Source organism: Dufourea novaeangliae, unplaced genomic scaffold (assembly GCF_001272555.1).
Source record: "Dufourea novaeangliae isolate 0120121106 unplaced genomic scaffold, ASM127255v1 scaffold99, whole genome shotgun sequence".
NCBI lineage: Eukaryota > Metazoa > Arthropoda > Insecta > Hymenoptera > Halictidae > Dufourea > Dufourea novaeangliae.
The window spans coordinates 980,570-999,154 of NW_015373982.1; the positions used below are offsets into that span (position 1 = coordinate 980,570).

The window sequence follows — 18,585 nt, forward strand, 5'->3', positions numbered from 1 at the left end:
TATTGGTGGAGAAACCTAACAGTTCTTTACACGCGACACATAATCTGTATATTTTATATTTTATATTAACGACATCAAAACAAAAATTACATCATACATCCACACACACGGGGTCTCTTCAGCATGCTTCGGGGGCTCCGTGACCCCACATTCTCAGCCCCCGTGATCAAAGGCGCCTCCACCGAGGCCTCCGTGCAGGGTCTATGGCGCCTCCACCGGGGCCTCCGTGCAGGGTCTATAGCGCCTACACCGGGAGCTCCGTGACCCCGCTCTCACCCCACGTGATCAATGGCGCCTCCACCGGGGCGCCGTGCAGGGTCTATAGCGTCTCCACCGGGGGCCCCGTGACCCCACGCTCTCACAGTTCTTTACACGCGACACATATTCTGTATATTTTATATTTTATATTAACGACATCAAAACAAAAATTCGAGTTATATCGTATAAAGTGAAAGAATAATTAGAAACAATTAAGAATACTGAATAAGTTAATGATTATAAATTATAATCTACATGTTACCTAGCAAATCATTCTTTTAGAATTTCTTGTTTTTTCTACTGATTTTTACAAACACAGTAATGTAATTCATCGTAAAATCATATTGAATATGTTTTTCTGTTTAAAGATTAATGACTTACGATTGCAGTGAGCAAATTCACTCAAGATAAAAAAATCGCAATCGCGGTCGTGAATGAAGTTAAATCACGATCGTGATCGTGATTCGGCGATCACTGTGATAAATCACCGTTAGTGATTTTGCACGCCATCTCTAATTGTAATTGATCCGTAGCTGCCTGTAACTTGGACCTTTTTACGTAAGAAAGTCAGATGTCGCATGAATCAACCAATATTTCATTACGTATCTATGAGTTATTCTAAACCATGGCCGGTAGTCGGGATGCTGTTCTGAAGCTCTATCGTAATTTAATTCGAGAAAGCAAAAAATGGAATTCATACAATTATCGGTAAGCGTACCCTCTCGAGCGATGTAAAATATACAACTCAGATTTTCATTTATATTTGTATTGACCCTTTAATAACAAATACATTAACGTCAAAGTGGAAATAACCAAACTGTAGTATAGCCTTAAACAGAAGTTGTATACATGTGTTTTTTCCCATTTATTATAGGATGTATACCCTGCGTAAAGTTCGGCATGAATTTGAACAAAACAAAACGCTTAAAGATTCACAAACAATTACCGAACGCTACAAGAAAGGAGAGGAAGCGCTTGAACTTATTAAGAGACAAGTGGTTATTGCAAATCTTTATACAACCAAACCATTGATTATCGAAACTAAGCGAAATAAATCTAGCTCTACCTGAAGAGGAACGAAGTATTATAACGGTACCTATGAACGGATCTGCGATGAATAAACTAAAGAAATCGTTTTATACCGAATAAAATGTTTATTATGATTAGTGAATAGGATACAATGTTGAAATGAGTTTTGCCTTGGTATCTTTAATAAAACTCTGATCTAAATTTTCCAGTTGTAATTTTTTATATGCGTGGAGAACTGTGTAGTAGCTTGGTAAGTGGGGTCGTAGAACCCCCGGAGCATGCATAAGTGACCCCGTGTTTGCAAGATGCAGTACATATTTATTTATCATATATATAGTTACGAGTAAAAGTATCGATACCTTGGTGGTATCGATTCAACCCTATTTCCAGCGGCAGCTAGTAACAAAGAAAGTTTACGATTCGAATATGGTATTACTGATCGATCAGCTGTTTTAACGATGACAGATGGGGTAAACTGACAGGAATGGTCTAGTTGGGGTGCGCTTAGCCGTTCAGTATGTGTAATCAAGTGTTGTGAACAGTCTGCTAAAGAGACTTAAAAATCGATAGAAAATGGCTATGAGAAATTTAACCGAACCATTCGTTCTGATGCGAAACAATACTTTGCAAAGCAAGCACATATATGCCGAACAGGTATGACACGTATAACCTCTAAATTATTGAAAATTGTCAGCAATTAACATCCAGGAAGGATTTAAACATTTTCAGGCGTCGATATATCATTTCAGAATCTATCAGATCGAATGGCACTGGTGGCTCCGGAGTATGGCAGCTCCGACAACGTAGAACTAAGAAACATTAATCTGGAAAATAACGCACCACCTGTTTGGATAGATGCCTTGGAGGAGACGCAATATATTTTAAGTAGATTACGCGTGAAAGTAGACACTTTAATAGAATTACACGGCAAACAGTTAACCAGGCCAACGTTGGACGATACGTCACAGGTTTGTCGATAAATTTAACGGGCGGTATACTTGTCACTTTATCGCCCTATCGAAACTTAACGAGAGTCCGACGTACGTTCAGTACGACATTATCCACGCAATCCCCCAGATTTATTTGGATTACTTAATTGTTAGAGAGCAAATCGTTAAAAACATGTCTGCAGGAAGAAAGGCAAATGGAACAACTGACGCGAGAAATAGGACGTGCGTTTTCAAACGGTTACCGTCAAGTGCAAAGTATAAAAACCGCGGTTAGGCACGCTACCAAACCCGTGGAACGACAGTTAGCCACGAGTGCAGTGATGGCTCTTTCGACTGCTTTGCAAGAGCTGGGTCTTCGATACAGATCCGCTCAGAACCATTATTTGACGCGTACGTTTCACGTTTAATTAGTACGAGTTAAAAATTCATTTCCGTGTTATCGAGGAAAAATCGAATTTTCGGAGTAATCTTTACGATTTCAGAGATAAAATCAAGGGAAGAGAGAAGTAATCAATTTTTTCCGGAAGATCAATCGATATACTTAAATAATACTACGACCGACACGTGGTTAGTTGACACGAACGAAACGAACGCAGAATCTTGGCACATCAACGAACAACGTCAAGATTCTGTACTTTTGCAGTTGGATGATTCAGAAGATAGAATGAAGTTTGCTATGGAAAGGGAGGAACAAATTGGCAGCATAGTACAGAGTATCGCGGATCTCAGACACATATTCAAAGTAAGGGACACGAGCTGTGGTACCGTTTTCTCATTAAAAAAAAAAGAAAATATTCTGTATCGTAGTCACGCATTTCGAGATTTTTTTAAGTAAGAAATTTTCCCTGAACAGGATTTAGGAAATATGGTGCAGGATCAGGGCACCGTCTTGGATAGAATCGATTATAATATTGAACAAACACAAGTACAAGTACAGGAAGGTTATAAACAATTAAAAAAGGCAGACTCTTATCAAAGAGCCAATAGAAAATTGTACTGTATAGTCGTCCTTGCAGGAACTATTATTCTAGTTAGTTTTCTTTTCGTTGTATTTAAAACGTAAGACACGAAGTTTATACGAATTGGGCAGGTACGCCCCAAATACACAGTTATAGTTGTTATTTCCTAATGTTTCGCGAATGGGAACATGGACAATGGTTTTAGCATGTATGCTGCGCGGACTATAATATTCTAATAAATACAGAAAACACTACGTAAGCAGAAGAACAGTTACTTTGAACGCCTTACAGACGTTATCATGCGTGTAATTATCGACGTGTGCTAATAGTTACTCTATACATAGAGAGACTATAATATTCTAATAAATACAGAAAACACTACGTAAGCAGAAGAACAGTTACTTCGAACGCCTTACAGACGTTATCATGCGTGTAATTATCGACGTGTGCTAATAGTTACTCTATACATTTTTGAATCAACGTTAAAATAATGAAGAAAAACAGTTAATATTGTATTATATACAGCTAATGTCACGTAAAAGCAAAACCGTGCAGCTCTGAAATATAAAAAGAATCAATGTTTTTTTAATCTCTCGACGATACAGTCTGTTGAAATCATTACACTATTAATGAATCGCGTGCAGTGTCATTTGTTTGGTAAATCATACTACTCGTACATAAATGTATTTCAAATTGAGCGGGGTTCAATGTATGTATTGTAAGTACGATCGCGTGAGCATTTCGTATCTAGAAATGTGTTTATGTGGTATTGCGAATATGTGGTTCCCAACGAATATCGAAAATAAAATAAATCCAGTGTCGTCATAGATAATATTTTCCGACCGAATGTTAGGATACAGTAACAAATGAAGATCGAAGGAATGAACAGCATTTTTTGATCGTCTTTTTTTTCCATTACGAAAAGTACTTGTATTCGAGGATAATGCTTGTATATGTAAATGTCGTTCTCCTTTTAATAAATGAATAATATTTAATTAAACGCACGATATGAAACGTTACAGCTCTACATAATGTTGACGTAAATATCTTATTCGATTGGCTCAAAACCGTGTGTTAATAAACAGTAAGATCGATAACAACATTTTCGTTTAGGCGATGTGTGTACTCTTCATTTACACTTAACGTTACAACTTTACCCACCAGTATTGAACCTTTTTATTTTTTATCACAGACTGAGAGAAACGTATATTTTCATATACATAATAGCTACGTAATTCATTTAACGTCCAACTAACAAATGCGTTATTCAGACATCTAGGAGTTTTGTACATACATAGATCGAGCATTTAAAAAAATACTACGTAAGAAGTATAACCGCATTCCTTATTCGCGTCTGCCTTGTACATGTAATTGTCTATACAGGTATCTGTACACCTTTATTACGCCTTTTCGTGTGTTTGTACAATGTGTACGAACACCCACACCAACAAATTGAGTTCGTTATATATGATACAACAGATATAACCAAGAACGAATGTAAGAAACGTTTTGTAGTCATACATGTATGTATATATCCGAACACCATAACGACAGTGATACTTGACAAATGAAGTACCATCAAATGCTATTGACGTCGTGCAATTTTTTATTGTAATATATTATCCGCGTCTGCTCGAATAGCGTTGAACGAATTCGGTATTTGACAGAGACACTATCTCAGATACCGTGTGAACACGGTACATTTGTTTGCGACTCGCATGTTGATTTGTATTCTGAAAACCGGCAGGTAATTTCAAATGCAACTTTTCTATAATAGCACCACCGACGAGGTGTACGAATAGACTTTTCATCTTATGGGAATTGGTGGCCCACCTAAACTGTAGCACCGACACCATAAAAAAACCCTATGATTTTAGCGATCTCGAAATGTGGGCCGCAAAAATACATTGGATGAAATGTCTACTCGTATATATTGTCTGTGATAGTACTCAATCATTGATCGTTGACAGTACAAAAGAGAAGTCAGTAAAATGAACGTGCACGGGTGCACGCAACGATTCTCACATTCCATCGGCCGGTAGGTGCGGAACGGTGAATGAAATACAAATTTACGACAGAACTATGGAAAGTACGTCTCAGGTGGCAGAGGTACTCAGAATGTGTGCTAAAATTCCGAACGCTCCGCCAAGTATATAACGTACAAAATTATCACCAACTAATGGGCCTAGGGCGTAGAGACCGGTTCTCGGTGCTTTGATCATCTCGTACGTGAAATCGTCGACCTCGATCGGGTTCGTTTTACCGTCTATAGGTTTATCGGAGTATTTCCCGAGACCGGTACCGCCTCCCTCCAGGTAGGACAGATCGGGTTTGTACCCTGCGAGCAAAAAAAAACGTTTCTTCGTTATATAGGCGCGTGGATTCCGTATACGATAATCTCGAGGAGCATCTATTAAATGTGATGACCACTAACCGATTAATATTGCGACGTTCGAGACTCGAAACAAACGTAGCTGACCATCTGGTGATGACATCGTGACCGTTCGGAAGTCTGACGCAGCGCCCCCAATACGATCGTTTCCGTTCGAAGATAACTGAACGAGCGTATATCCTGGTAACGCTTTGTAGAGAGGATAATTGGTACCTCCGTCCGCCATCATCTCGTAAACTTTATGATACTCGGGATACATTGAACTGGGCAGACCCGGGAGTTTACCGTACTTGGTGTGGTGTGTTTTCTCGTCGTCCGCTTTGTTCCATTCGGTGGAGGAGTCACGGAACGCGTGCAACACGGGTATACTTCGAAAACGTGCAGCCATTATCGCATCCGCCGCGCTCAGACCGGCTCCTATTACCAGAACAGGCGCGAATCGGTTCAAGAGTTCGCCATCTGAAACGGAATCACAGCGCTCGTTGGTACGTTCGATGGGTACATCGGGTTGAATCATTCGCAGTCGTCGATTCTCGTTTACACGTACCGTTCTGTCGATCGACGAGTCGGTCCAATTTCGATTCGAGATCGTTCAGATCATGCGTGACCCACTCGGTCTGTGATTCCTCGCCGGGTATACCTAACCGATTCGGCGAGTCGGTGGTGCCTGTCGCGAGTACGACTCTTTTGCAACGATATCGAAACCGCTTTCCAGTCTTCGTCTCAAAACCCTCCACCGTCCATCCGTATTGAGAGTCTTCCTCGCGACCGTGCGAGATACCGACGGGCTTAACGGACGTGACCACAGTCCCGCTGCGATAAAAATCAGAAATTGGGCCAACGTTACACGTGAAACAACAGGAAAAAAACTAAGAGTGACGGGAACGAACCAACGAAAGTACTGCTCCAATCCCTTTTTCCGTACATAGTCGTCATAGTAAGCGGCCACCGTCCCTACGGATATTCTACTGGCTGTCTTACATCCGGTCGTTTTCTCTTGAAATTCTTGCGCATACGTTCCGCCCTCTGTCAAGCTCATGTTCCAAAGTTGTTCAGACTCTATCATCTTCTCCCACTGTCTGATATCTAAATCGGGCAACGACATCCATCGGTTCAAGCTGATGGTCAGTACGTTAGGATCCATCGACTGGAAACGGGGTTTCGTCGGGTATCAAGATAAAGGTTTACGCGTTCATTAAGATCCTACAAGAGGTAATCGAGAGATGTTCCGTTACCTGCCAAGTGCCACCGGGCCGACCCTTACCGAGCACGACATGGTCGATCACCTTGTGCTCGTGATGTTGCTCGGCGGTTTTCCAGGTTAAAAGAGACGGAACATCGAGACCCATGTCCACACAGGGATGCTGAAGTTGATCCATTAAAATTGACAACGGTCGGCCACCAATTCTACCCTCCAGCCCCGAGGACAGGGATTCCAGTTTGTTTCGCGTGCTACGCGCCAAACCCCTTCCTTGACTTTTCATCTCGCATCCTTCCAGCCTGCTCTGCCACCTATTGCCCGCCGTCCCATTCGTATCAGTTTCCTGCCTAATTCCGGTTGTACCGACCGTTCCGTTTCCGCACTCCTCGTTCCCGTGTCTCGTGCTCGAGTGCAGTCTCGCGGTCAACATTTCGTCCCCCGGATGCGGCTCGCCGGTGTAATACGGCCAATTCCCGGCGAGCATGTAAGAAAGGCATATTCCACTGGGTCCGTTTCCTGAAGTGGAGTAAAACCAATGAGCTATAATACTACTGCTACTAACTACGTTAGTATTAGTACTAGGCCAATTCATTTCGATTGAATCCACTTTCAACGACTGACAGGTCGAAAATTATCGAAACTTTTGAAAACATGAATCGCGAATCCGTTAAACACACCGTGCCTTCGTGAGCAAACTCTGCTTTCGCTGGGGGAAAAAGTGGCGTAGGAGAAGAGCCTGCTACCACTTGGTATATTTATTTTAGGTACTGAAATAAATGTTAAATGGAATGTTAATTTCGTACAAATTTCAGTAATTCCCAATACCAAATGATAGGCCCTTCACCAACGCCGCTTTTTCCCCTAGCGAAAGTCGAGTTTGCTCGTGAGGGTATGTATTGTACCTATGATAACCACATCCTTGTAGACGACGTCGTTCTGCTCGTCGCCGGAACAATTTTGCATCGTACCTCCGACTTCGCGAACTGCAACAAACGATGAGAAGACTTTTCAGAGGCCGTGAGACACGTGTGTAGATTCGTAAACAAACGAAGAATAAAGATACTCGGCCAGGGAACAATCTCCACGAACAGACCGAACACAATACAAGTTGTTTTCAGTTATGGAAACGCCGATCGTTGAAACACGAGTTAAATTTCATAAATTACTAGAGATCGATACTCGACGAACGGCATACATTTTTTAACGTGTTCGCAAATGTGAGTCGATGTCGCTTATGCTGCTTTTATGAACCAATTTTCCATACCCAGCATTGAAATCCCGTGCTTTCTTTGGAGACGTTTCGATGGCGCGAGATTGCACAAGCGTCGGCGTGCGATGATGACACGCGATATTAATTCGATATCGAGTGTATCGCGGCAGTGACTCTTTTTAAACGTCTCTTCGAGCTCACTATCAGTGACAATGCGATGATTTATGCTTACACTTCCGGGAAAATAATTTTCAAAGTAGCAACTAACGTGTGCGTCTGCCGTCCGCGGTTCAAAATACTTCCGGTGAAAGGCTCCGATATATTGAACGTTAACGGCCGGTACGAATACCCGGCGGTATCTACTTGTTGCGTATTCTCATATCCCTGTCGTAATTCTGTGCGTACAGTATTGTCCGGTTTAAGTGGTGTAGGTACACGTTATTATTTTTCTAACTATTGAAAATGCAGAAAAATGTTTCATATAAAAGTTGTTTGATTTGATGGAATAAACTTTTAGAATATTTGGATTTTTTTTTAATTGTCATTTACAGACATTTTAATAATAATTAAATTTTTTCATTGAATTCGCCTTGAGATGCTTAATAACATGGCGATAATATAAATATATAATTCCATTTCAAAAAATTACATTTTTATTAAAATCTCTGTAAATAACAATTAAAAAATAGATTGAAATATGCTGCGAAGTTTACTCCGTGGAATCAAACGACCTTCATGTAGAATATTTTTCCGCATTTTCAATGGTTAAAGAGATAATAGCGTGTGTACTCTTGAACCGTATCATCACTCCATATCTGCGTCGACACTACTATCGCAGCTGAATGCCGTGTCATTCTTCCGATGTGTAACCGCGAAAAAACCGACAAACGATCGATCGAATCGTGTATTTAGTACATGTCTTTGTATCAATGGCGATACGATGATACCAGAATATGCAACAGATCGATATACCGATCTTTATTCAACATCGATTATAATGACTCGCAATGACCGATGCGTCGCTTCTGTCTAGACCGGATAATCCTTTACGATATTTTTACGGAATAATTACACACAATTACTGGAAAAGAAGTACTGCTTTTAATCGAAAAGTTCTTGTTCGGTTTCTTGTCAGATCAACTCTAAGGGGGCCAGGCCGGGATTTTAAGATTTCTGTGGTCTGGGCCAATTAAACCTTTTAGGGCCACCTTGACTGAGGGGGGAGGGGGGAAAATTTTGTAATAAAACATACAATAAAATCCACAAACTTTGAAAAATTTTGATTTATTCTAAATGAAATTAAATACCATCTAATGATAACGAAAGGGAAGGTTTCGAAGGAGGCCCCCTAGAAAGTGAGACTCTGGGCCCAGGACCCCCCTGATTCGGAGCTAAAAGAGACTATTCCTAATTATATAAAAAAAAAACAAGATCGTCGAAACGACCGATTAGAATCTACGCCAGTGGACATAGTGGCCTCGTTTATGTCGATTACGATGCAATCGGATATAGCTCATCTTGAGCACGCGACGAAACATGATCCGATCTGCCGGCGATTTTCATCAGTCGCAACGAAACTGGTCGTACGTTCTACGGAAAATAGACTGTCCTACGCCGCTGGATCTAAAAATTACCCGTTTACATCACACGCGAATATCAATTCCTTTTGCGACGAAAAATTCAACTTGATGTTATGTGTGTATTCTCTCGGCGTGTGAGAAATCAGAATAACCAATAAATAGCATGTGCGAACGCAGTCGAGGAAGAACGTGACCGTGGTGAACTCTGTGGCGCGAACTTAATTTTGGACGATTATCGGTCGTCGCTGGGACGACGTCACACGTGTCTCGGTTTGCATAAGAAATCCGATATGTACTATGAATTCTATAAACGATTTAACTTCCTACACCGGGCATCGTACCGGAACCGAAACACCGTGCGTGACACGCCGAGCGAACCCGTACAACGAACCCGACGAACCCTCGTTCTTTTGCAGTACACACAGCGTGGCGCGCGGCACACGACCAGAAACCGTCCATTTACCTTCTTGACGTCCAAGATTACTGTGAAATTGTGCGCGGCGATTAAACACATTCCGTTGTTACCACTCCAGGGACACTAACGTACACGTGTGTCGTCGATGAAAATTTGAAAATTCGTCGAGTTCACGGAACACGTATCGCGCGCACTTCCATCGTCGACAAAACAGGGAATCGTTTGTTCTGTGGGTGCACGTGAATCGTTCGGTATATTACACGAATATGTGGAGATAAATAGAGTCCAGAACACTGGATTCACGGTTCTCTAACCAGCTATAACACGAAACGATCCTGATCGAAATTCCATTGGATTCCAATTGGATTCAATTGGATCCAATTTACATTGGAAACACACACACACACGGACACGTTCACTGACGCGAGAACCTCCCGCAAGCACGGTTGGAGTCCTACTGAAACCGCGAACGAAACACGACGTGACGCGTGCTTCCCGTTCCCACGAGGAGAACATTCCTACCTATCGGGGAAGGTCGTATACGTAGCGCGGCGACATACTTCTATTTTTTTTTTCAACGATCCTCCGACCGGCACAAAGACTACACGCATGCTTTGCCTTGATTTAACGATGATCGTTAAGGAAGGCACACACAGGTAACCGACTCTGTCATTCCATTACGTACGATGCACAGTGGTTTCCTGGAAACGCGGTCTTTCCGACTCGAGTTCTCTGAACACACACCTTCGATCTCTCCAACACCACGGTCCTTTTCCTATTGACCTTACCGATCGATTGTGCTACCTAGAAAAACTGATGAGTGACTTTCACGTACACACGCGGCGCGACTCGAAGCAAAAGCGAAGGTCGAGCGTCGAATCACCCAATCGTTTTCTTTTACTTTCTTTGCATAATCTAACTGGCTGACTAAAAAACCGGTTATATACCTTTCACCGTTCGATTCCCCATAAAATTGCGGGCGTATCGAACCGTAAACTCTTATCGATCCTATTTATCATTTCCTTGTTAGAGCCTTTAGATATATAGTCGTTGGAAGGTCGACCCCCAGAGCCGTAAACACTGGTCGTCTTAACCTCGAATCAATCACATTCTCTTCGCTACGAGGAACTACGTGAATTCCAATGTAATAGGATCCTACGATTTTAAGGATAATTCGATCATCGACTCCGCCCAGAAACTGAATGAATAAATTGTTTTAGCCTGTAATTTTCCATTGATCGACAGTTGTAGCTCGGCCCTATTCCATGAAGGCCAAACACCTTTATGAATATACGATGTAAAACAAGGCAGACCTAGCATCTGACTTTGCAATATATAGACGTATTGCACAGAAACTCGTTCAGTCTCTTCGTGACAAATGTTCCTACTGCTGTATATTGGCACAGACGCCTGTTCTTATGCAATGGTACATGTTCTACAATCATCATGACTGGACAATATTAGGAGATTCGATAAGGTTTACGTAACTAAGGTCAAACGTCATTTTGGAAATATGATGACGCGCCGTATCGCGTTTCTATCGTGCCCTATCGCGTTCACATGAAACGTATTAATCTAATCGTTATTTTTCTGCAACTTCGACAACATTATACGAAAAAAAAAAGATTAATCATTCGAAGGATACGCATTTACGAGACGTAGTCGTCAAGTCGATGTAAAAAACGGTTTAAAGTTCGGAAAACGTTCATAATGAATGACTACCGAGTAAATACCGCGATCATTACGTTGGGGAAATGAATTTACGTTTCCCGGAAGCATAAACGATTACGATTACAAAAAATCTGTTACCTGTTTTTCCTTTAGGCGATCAAAACATCCCCTTTAATCTGGATTGTAAACTTGAATTCGTTTCATTGTACAAAGATTTTGCTGAACGATGTTTCGAACGCATCTCTGGTTATCGTCTATTTTCAGTCGACTGCTGACACTTCGATCCATCATTTTTGAGCTGCTTCCATTTACTTATAGCGGAAATTTTTGTTTAAATCCGCCCGTATCTATCGATCCACCGACATACGTTTTGGTTCACCTTTGGAAACTATTTTTCTTTGGGTACACTGACCGGCTTCTCAACGAAAACGCGATGAGTAATCAATTTTTATATGAAAATTAAATGTTGGAGCTCTCTGGTCCGGTACATCTCGCACATGCATCGATTTTGTTACACAAGAGGTTAGGTTCCGCTGTATGAATGCACATACATGCGCATGTATACCACCCGGCTGGTTGCACGAGGCAAACACTTTATTACTATCTACAATCTACGACATCAAAGGGTTGTGAAAAACGCTCGGATTGGCTTACCAATTGTCGTTACGTTTTAAAGTCTACTGATTCATTAACTGTCAAAATATATAGACATGTGTAACTGTTTGTTTCATTTCAACTACCTGAATGTTATCGGCCGAAATGGGAGCATTTCTTAGGTTGTAATATATTATGGTTATTTTGCAGACTCGAGCGATCGACACACATTGTTCGATAATGAAAACTGCAAAAAAAAAAACCACTTAAATTATGATTAAATATTGTTTCCAACGATGTCATATTCTTTGCTGAATCTTTTCGAATCAACATTGCGCGCCAGGAATTGTCTGTTGTCTCGTTTTCAATTTCATTTGTTTATTCGTCTGCCGGATTTCTATGACGCGTAGCTCAGCGAATCAGACATCGTCGAAATCCGGCGAAATAGTTCACGGAAACTTGTGGCACCATCTACGGCAAATCTATCAAGCTACTAACCAATTACTATCGCTGACCTGCCTCAAGATGGCACCTGCATATCATTTACAAAACTTGAACGTGTATCGCAAGAGTTCGTTACCAGATTATTTTGTAAAACTAAATTAAACTGAAACTGTTCGGGAATTTTCTACATCGTGTGCAGTGAGGTCTATCGCGTACTTAATATGAAAATTACTTCATGTACCGAAAATATATTTTATTGATACATGTTTTTAGGGAAAAATTTGCTAATTTGATAACATCGTGACCTGCGCGAAAGAAAAAAAATGATTTCATTTGAATTTCGTCGATCATTGCCATTATCGACGACTGTTAAGAATTTCCTAAACAATTTCTAAATCTTTAAAATGGTACATCAATCTTTATGCAATTGTGTAGCCGGATCGGTTAGAGGTACATAAGAAACTTGCATCAGCTTCTTCTTCGTGACCGTGCCATCGGCATTCTTGTCCACTTGAAGGAGATCTTGAAACCTTTGGAAACCTTCTATGGAAACTACCGGACAAATTAGTCGTCCCCCAGGAGCTAGCTGGTCTATTAACTGTAACACGGGATACACTTGTGCGCTACTCAACAAATGTCTTCTTTTTTTTTTTTTTATTTTAATTATTCGAGGATAATTTACCTGCTGAGGTAAAGTTTCAGCTGCTGCTCCAACGTGTATCGCGTTGTAAGGGCCATCAGCAGGTTGTCCCAATCTACCGTCTCCCACTAGGCGCATTTACAATGACCTGATGTTAGACTTTAGTTTAGCGTTTTATATAATGCACATCAAAGTCACGCAATTGGTGAAGAGAGTTCCGTTTCATTCTTCGTGACAAGGTATACGACCTACTCCACGTAGGTGGATTACGGGTATTTTTCATTTGAGCATATATATGTTATTATTAATCTCTTGAACGTGTGAGATGTCTCAACGTTGTAAGAGAGAGATCGCGTCTTGCTCTTTTATCCAACATATGTATCCACGAATAAAACTTAACGATACACCTTTAATTTCATATTTCCTTACCAATGAAATTAACACGGCCTTCTTTGATGAAATGAGGACAATCCTCGCGTACATTTTTTATGGAGAGTTCTATCAGTTCGGGTATATGATCGATACCGATCACACGGCCACGCGAGCCTACCATGTATGCCATACAAGCTGTCAAGTAACCAGACCCAGATCCAACATCCATTGCTTTGGCTCCATCGAATAACTGATCAGACAGAATAGACAAGGCATAGGCGTGCTAAAAGAAAATATTTTAGAGTTTCTAGTAAGTTCTATGAAGTAATACATTTTATAGCCATACATAAGTGGAAGAAAGAGGTTCAATGATCTTCTGAACTGTTTAGAATAAAAAGCTGTCTATTTACCATGTGGGGAGCACTAATTGTTACATTGAATCCGATTCTTCTTGGACGATCAATATATGGTTCTGGTTCATGGCAATATCTCCCCCTGTCTACAGCTAGCATCGATGCCTCTGCTCTGTCTGACGACAGAATACCTGCTTCTGCAGTAGATTATTGTAATTATACTTAATGTAAGCCAGAAAATATCATAAAGAATTTACATTGACTCCCTTGCATAATCTTGCCTTTTAACTTCATCACCATTTCTTGGTTTGTAGTTCCACTGCAATGCCATGCCATGTTCCTTTCTTGAACCTATTGTAAGTTAGTTAAATCGATGTATCTACATGTCAATGGCCAAACAGAAAACAGAAAAGGATACATGTACTGTCAAAAAATATCAATGTGAGTCCACCATATGCTGATATCACAGGGTAGTACATTTTTCTAAAATAAACATAGCCTATATGTCATATTACTTTCAACAAATATACCTAAAACTGCTGAAATATACATTGAAAGCTGTCTCCAGCCTGTCCCTCAATCTTGATACCAAGCAGACGAAAAAAATAACCGTAAAGCTGCCGGAACAGGGGAAATTTCGTTACAAAGAATCCAGAACGATTTCGAATTTGACTTTTGCAGACGATGCGTCCATGTCTGTTGATGCAGAATAATCGAAAGTCGAATTTGAAAGAGTTTGAAAGATCCGTTGTTTATCGTAGAAAGTCATCGTCGTTAAGTGTCGTGCATCGAAATAGCCGCCATTGATAAAGAATGCACCAAAGGTGGACGGACAGCATACGACACATTTTTAGCGAAAAAGAAAGGATAAATGTCTCGATATCGATTCGTTCCAACGATTCAGTAACAGTTATCGAGAAGTGATACGAATGTTTAATTATGAATGAGACGTATCGATATCGAAGGACGTTTCTACGAGGTTAAATACCTGCTCAGCTGTTATCTGGCTCAGCGATAGATAGATATGTATGTCGTTCTGACACAGTCGCGCAGCGCTCTGCAATGGGTGTATCTATGCATGTGTGTGTGTTCGTATAACTGATATGCAATATAGATCAAGTATCCTCTAACGGTGGCGATCATTGGAGATTCACGATGATTACAGGTTATTGATTTGATGGTTAACACCTGCAACGATTTCTTGTAGACTATCATTTTCATGGAGCAGTGGCCAAACATGGTCCTCGATTTCTTAACAAACGGCTGTTAACCATTATGCGTACGAATTATCTATCGTCTGGAAATTGCGATCTTATGCAAACAAACCAGCAAACACGTATACGGTTTACGTTAAAGATTTTTACCATATACAGACCTATATATGCAATATGCATGTGGTGAATACATAAATTAACTTGAAGTACCATCACGGTTGCAAATACCAAACTAAACTGTCTTTCGCCTATCATAAATTAGTCTCATCAGAGAGAGTTTGTAAAGTAGACCGATAATAAATCACATGCGAATACATTCAAGTATGTTAAGACGATAATTATAAAGCGATTTTGTTCGTCTACGTTGGTGTTCTCACGTGGAACCGACCACGAGATCTCCGGGTTCGAAAATAAAACAGAAACGATTCATTAATACCGTAAAAATTTTGATACTGCGAAATCACTGGAACACTCGCGGGATAAAGATCGTGCAGCAAAAGGTAGGAAAGGTTTGCGTCGAGGATGCTGATAGCAAAGCCAGAGACGCAGCGTGTTTGTCGAGTATACAAAGAAGTAAGCAGGCACACATATGTTACTTACGTTTCTGTGACGGTGAAACGAAAGATAAGAAGGATAGATTCGATTCGTTAGAGTTCGGTAAATGGGGTGACTACCGATCCCGTATAAATTCAGCGGGTATTCGATCTCCGACAGTAAGTAGGTAATCGATCGCAAGAACAAGATCTGTGTAAAGGGGTGCGAACACACTGTACCTCGGAATCGTTCTACATCGATGATCAACACGAAAGACAGGAAAACATGACACAGGGGCAGGAAGCTGTCGAGCCTGGAAAGTTTCGACAGTTTTTCATAGCTGTTATCAGTAAGTCGTACACACGAGGGAAACGTTATCCTGTAAGGCAGTATTTCCCGCCGAGGGGCAATTTGAATATTTTGGGGGGCAATTATCTAATCATTGATATTCTCGACCTGATCGACAACAGTTTTACCTATATACCTTCTTTATTAGTAGCAGCTATTAAACTTTTTCAGAACTCGGTTTACTATTATCCTAGGGGGGAATCTTTGAGGCGTTAAGGTGGAGCACGATCAAAAAAAGCTGCAAGAAAAAGGGAATGTATTCGAATTCTGTTTTCAGCGAACATTTCGACGTTGTCGTACGGAATGACGATAGGTTGGCAATCGCCGGTGATGCCGCAGCTACAAAGCGAAAATCCACCAGTGGGCACAGAACCAATGACGGACGAGACAGCGTCCTGGTTGACCGCGATCATGTGCTTGACGGCCGCTTTCGTTACGCTGACGGTCGGCACGATAACGGAGAGGTTCGGACGTAAAGTGACAGGATGCCTGGCGGCGTTACCGGTCTGCGTATCCTGGCTGTTGACGATCTTCGCGACAAAACACGCGCATCTGTTGGTGGCCCGTTTCTTCTCGGGTGTAGGAAGCGCGATGACGCTGTACGTTGTGCCGCTCTACGTGTCCGAGATCTCGTGCGATCGGATACGGGGCATGCTGGGCAGCTTGTTGGTGTTTATCCTGAACGGCGGTATTCTGCTGAGCTACATAATCGGTGCGGTCCTGTCGTTCCGTGTGTTCGCGATCGTCATGCTGGCGGTGCCGTTCCTGTATTTGACGGTCTTTTCATTCGTCCCGGAATCGCCGGTGTATCTGATGCGACGGAATCGACCTCTCGAGGCGGCGAGGTGAGCAAATGTTTTGGGATAGGGATGTTCGATTCTATGCTGCTCGATTTTTCTGTGGATCGAGTCAGTCTTTAAAAAAATCGAGAACCGATTTTTCGTTATTCAATTTTTTTTACATATCTCTATGTGATATCACCTTGTCCCTAGGGGTAGGGAGAATTCTCTCTGCAATTCTAATTTATGGCTACATTCGATTTACTTTCTACCATTTCTGTTTTCCATCCCGCAGATCGTTGAGATGGTTAAAGGCGGGCCACGAGCCGACCGTGAGACGGGAAATGCTGCGTCTGCGGGCCGAGGCGAAAGAACTGTACGTTTCTGGGAAACGTATAAAACCATCAGATTTGATAAGAGACAGAGCAACCGTCAGGGGACTGATCATCACGCTGGGGCTGTTCGGTGGTCAACAACTCTGCGGTATATTCGCTATGGTAAACAAACCAATACTTCTGTAATTCCGTGGTATTTACATGCTAACTGAACCGTATTGTATATACATGTTTCTTTTTTTTTACATTTACAGGTGAGCTACACGGAAACGATATTCAGGATATCCGGGAGCTCGTTGACGCCCAACACCTCGGCGATCATCGTCGGCGCCATACAAGTGTTCGGTTCGTACCTGTCCACATCATTGATGGAAAGGCTCGGCAGAAGACCGTTGCTTTTGATATCGTGTTTGGGCATGTGCACGAGTCACTACGTGCTCGGTGGTTTCTGTTACCTACAAACGCTTCGGTACGACGTCACCATTTTCAATTGGATCCCCGTGGTGGCGCTATCCGTCTACGTGATCGCCTTCAACTTGGGCATGGGCCCGGGCCCCTACGTGATCTCCTCGGAGATACTCAGCCGTGACATCTCCAGTTCGATCATAACCATGGGACTGTTCTCCGTCTGGATCACGGCGTTTCTCGTGGTGAAATTCTTCCCGAGCCTGGTCGGCCTTCTAGGGATGCACGGATGCTTCCTACTGTTGGGCACCCTTTGCATGGCCACATTCGGCTTTGTTTTCGCGCTGATCCCAGAAACAAAGGGTCAGCCGCTTCAGACGATCCTGAATCGACTGAACGGCGTGTCTCGCGAGTTAGACATCGTCGAGAAAAACATGCCGCCGCCTGAACAAATTTAAATTCTTAATTGAACTTTCTGATTCTGAGGAATTGTCGCGCGTTTCCATTAATATCGAGAACCTTCACGAACATCGGTTGATAATTTTTTCAACGGTTGATTTCGAGCGAGTCTTTGTTCAAAGAAGACTGCGGTTTCGTTCTTTTAGGGAAGTTGTATATACGGTAGGAACATGCACACGAACATATTTATTGTATATATTTAATCGTACGTAATAGACGACCTAGTTAACGTGTTTACTGATCTCTTGTAAAATTGATTTCGCAAGGAAATTAATTTTTGTAAACATATATCGATACCGTAATTAAACGGAACCCGATCGAACAGTAAATAAAACTCGGTATGCTATTTAATGAAGTAGCAAATAAACCGGAAAAGTGTTATCGTTCCGATAAAAAGATTTCGAGTATTATCTCGAGTAAACGAAAAGTATATTATACACAGT

The 18,585-nt window shown here is 41.6% G+C and overlaps 4 protein-coding genes across 9 annotated transcripts; 2 read left to right on the top strand and 2 right to left on the bottom strand.

Moving 5' to 3' along the window:
• The first annotated feature begins 1,767 nt into the window (after positions 1–1,767).
• Positions 1,768–3,497, top strand: LOC107187224 (syntaxin-16). The gene is made up of 5 exons (XM_015575259.1): positions 1,768–1,941; positions 2,037–2,255; positions 2,420–2,627; positions 2,720–2,979; positions 3,091–3,497. The coding sequence occupies exons 1-5, from the start codon at positions 1,861–1,863 to the stop codon at positions 3,298–3,300; spliced, it is 978 nt and encodes a 325-aa protein (XP_015430745.1). The 5' UTR covers positions 1,768–1,860; the 3' UTR covers positions 3,301–3,497.
• A 1,040-nt stretch (positions 3,498–4,537) lies between these two features.
• Positions 4,538–12,345, bottom strand: LOC107187207 (oxidative stress-induced growth inhibitor 2-like). 4 transcript variants are annotated; one of them, XM_015575240.1, is made up of 7 exons: positions 12,320–12,345; positions 7,692–7,772; positions 6,824–7,305; positions 6,479–6,735; positions 6,136–6,401; positions 5,631–6,047; positions 4,538–5,534 (listed from the first exon to the last, which is right to left on the bottom strand). In XM_015575240.1, exons 2-7 carry the CDS (start codon positions 7,750–7,752, stop codon positions 5,293–5,295), a joined length of 1,725 nt encoding a protein of 574 aa, XP_015430726.1. In that variant the 5' UTR covers positions 7,753–7,772; positions 12,320–12,345; the 3' UTR covers positions 4,538–5,292. The 4 variants fall into 4 exon arrangements, with proteins under 4 accessions (XP_015430726.1, XP_015430724.1, XP_015430725.1 ...); XM_015575238.1 differs by lacking the exon at positions 12,320–12,345 and adding an exon at positions 11,804–11,918; XM_015575239.1 differs by lacking the exon at positions 12,320–12,345 and adding an exon at positions 10,680–10,700.
• Positions 12,346–13,013: 668 nt separating this feature from the next.
• LOC107187171 (protein-L-isoaspartate(D-aspartate) O-methyltransferase-like) lies at positions 13,014–15,110 on the bottom strand. 3 transcript variants are annotated; one of them, XM_015575184.1, is made up of 6 exons: positions 15,057–15,110; positions 14,350–14,419; positions 14,126–14,265; positions 13,773–13,998; positions 13,386–13,471; positions 13,014–13,301 (listed from the first exon to the last, which is right to left on the bottom strand). In XM_015575184.1, the coding sequence occupies exons 2-6, from the start codon at positions 14,402–14,404 to the stop codon at positions 13,116–13,118; spliced, it is 693 nt and encodes a 230-aa protein (XP_015430670.1). In that variant the 5' UTR covers positions 14,405–14,419; positions 15,057–15,110; the 3' UTR covers positions 13,014–13,115. The 3 variants fall into 3 exon arrangements, with proteins under 3 accessions (XP_015430670.1, XP_015430668.1, XP_015430669.1); XM_015575182.1 differs by having other exon boundaries at positions 14,350–14,447; positions 15,057–15,099; XM_015575183.1 differs by lacking the exon at positions 15,057–15,110 and adding an exon at positions 14,599–14,638 and having other exon boundaries at positions 14,350–14,447.
• A 941-nt stretch (positions 15,111–16,051) lies between these two features.
• Positions 16,052–18,560, top strand: LOC107187169 (facilitated trehalose transporter Tret1-like). Its single transcript, XM_015575181.1, has 4 exons — positions 16,052–16,165; positions 16,442–17,009; positions 17,239–17,440; positions 17,533–18,560. The coding sequence occupies exons 1-4, from the start codon at positions 16,102–16,104 to the stop codon at positions 18,139–18,141; spliced, it is 1,443 nt and encodes a 480-aa protein (XP_015430667.1). The 5' UTR covers positions 16,052–16,101; the 3' UTR covers positions 18,142–18,560.
• Positions 18,561–18,585: the final 25 nt, after the last annotated feature.

Bases quoted from the DNA above. Each gene is read 5' to 3' on its own strand.
- LOC107187224 (XM_015575259.1), top strand. From the start codon at position 1,861: ATGGCTATGAGAAATTTAACCGAACCATTCGTTCTGATGCGAAACAAT. The intron at 2,628-2,719 runs GTACGTTTCACG...TTACGATTTCAG, and splicing joins TCAGAACCATTATTTGACGC to AGATAAAATCAAGGGAAGAG. The intron at 2,980-3,090 runs GTAAGGGACACG...TTCCCTGAACAG, and splicing joins ATCTCAGACACATATTCAAA to GATTTAGGAAATATGGTGCA.
- LOC107187207 (XM_015575240.1), bottom strand. From the start codon at position 7,752: ATGCAAAATTGTTCCGGCGACGAGCAGAACGACGTCGTCTACAAGGAT. The intron at 7,306-7,691 runs GTACAATACATA...ACTCCACTTCAG, and splicing joins CAAGGATGTGGTTATCATAG to GAAACGGACCCAGTGGAATA. The intron at 6,048-6,135 runs GTACGTGTAAAC...ATTCCGTTTCAG, and splicing joins ACTCGTCGATCGACAGAACG to ATGGCGAACTCTTGAACCGA.
- LOC107187171 (XM_015575184.1), bottom strand. From the start codon at position 14,404: ATGGCATGGCATTGCAGTGGAACTACAAACCAAGAAATGGTGATGAAG. The intron at 13,999-14,125 runs GTAAATAGACAG...ATTTTCTTTTAG, and splicing joins CAATTAGTGCTCCCCACATG to CACGCCTATGCCTTGTCTAT. The intron at 13,302-13,385 runs GTAAATTATCCT...CCCGTGTTACAG, and splicing joins CTGAAACTTTACCTCAGCAG to TTAATAGACCAGCTAGCTCC.
- LOC107187169 (XM_015575181.1), top strand. From the start codon at position 16,102: ATGACACAGGGGCAGGAAGCTGTCGAGCCTGGAAAGTTTCGACAGTTT. The intron at 16,166-16,441 runs GTAAGTCGTACA...TTCTGTTTTCAG, and splicing joins GTTTTTCATAGCTGTTATCA to CGAACATTTCGACGTTGTCG. The intron at 17,010-17,238 runs GTGAGCAAATGT...TCCATCCCGCAG, and splicing joins CGACCTCTCGAGGCGGCGAG to ATCGTTGAGATGGTTAAAGG.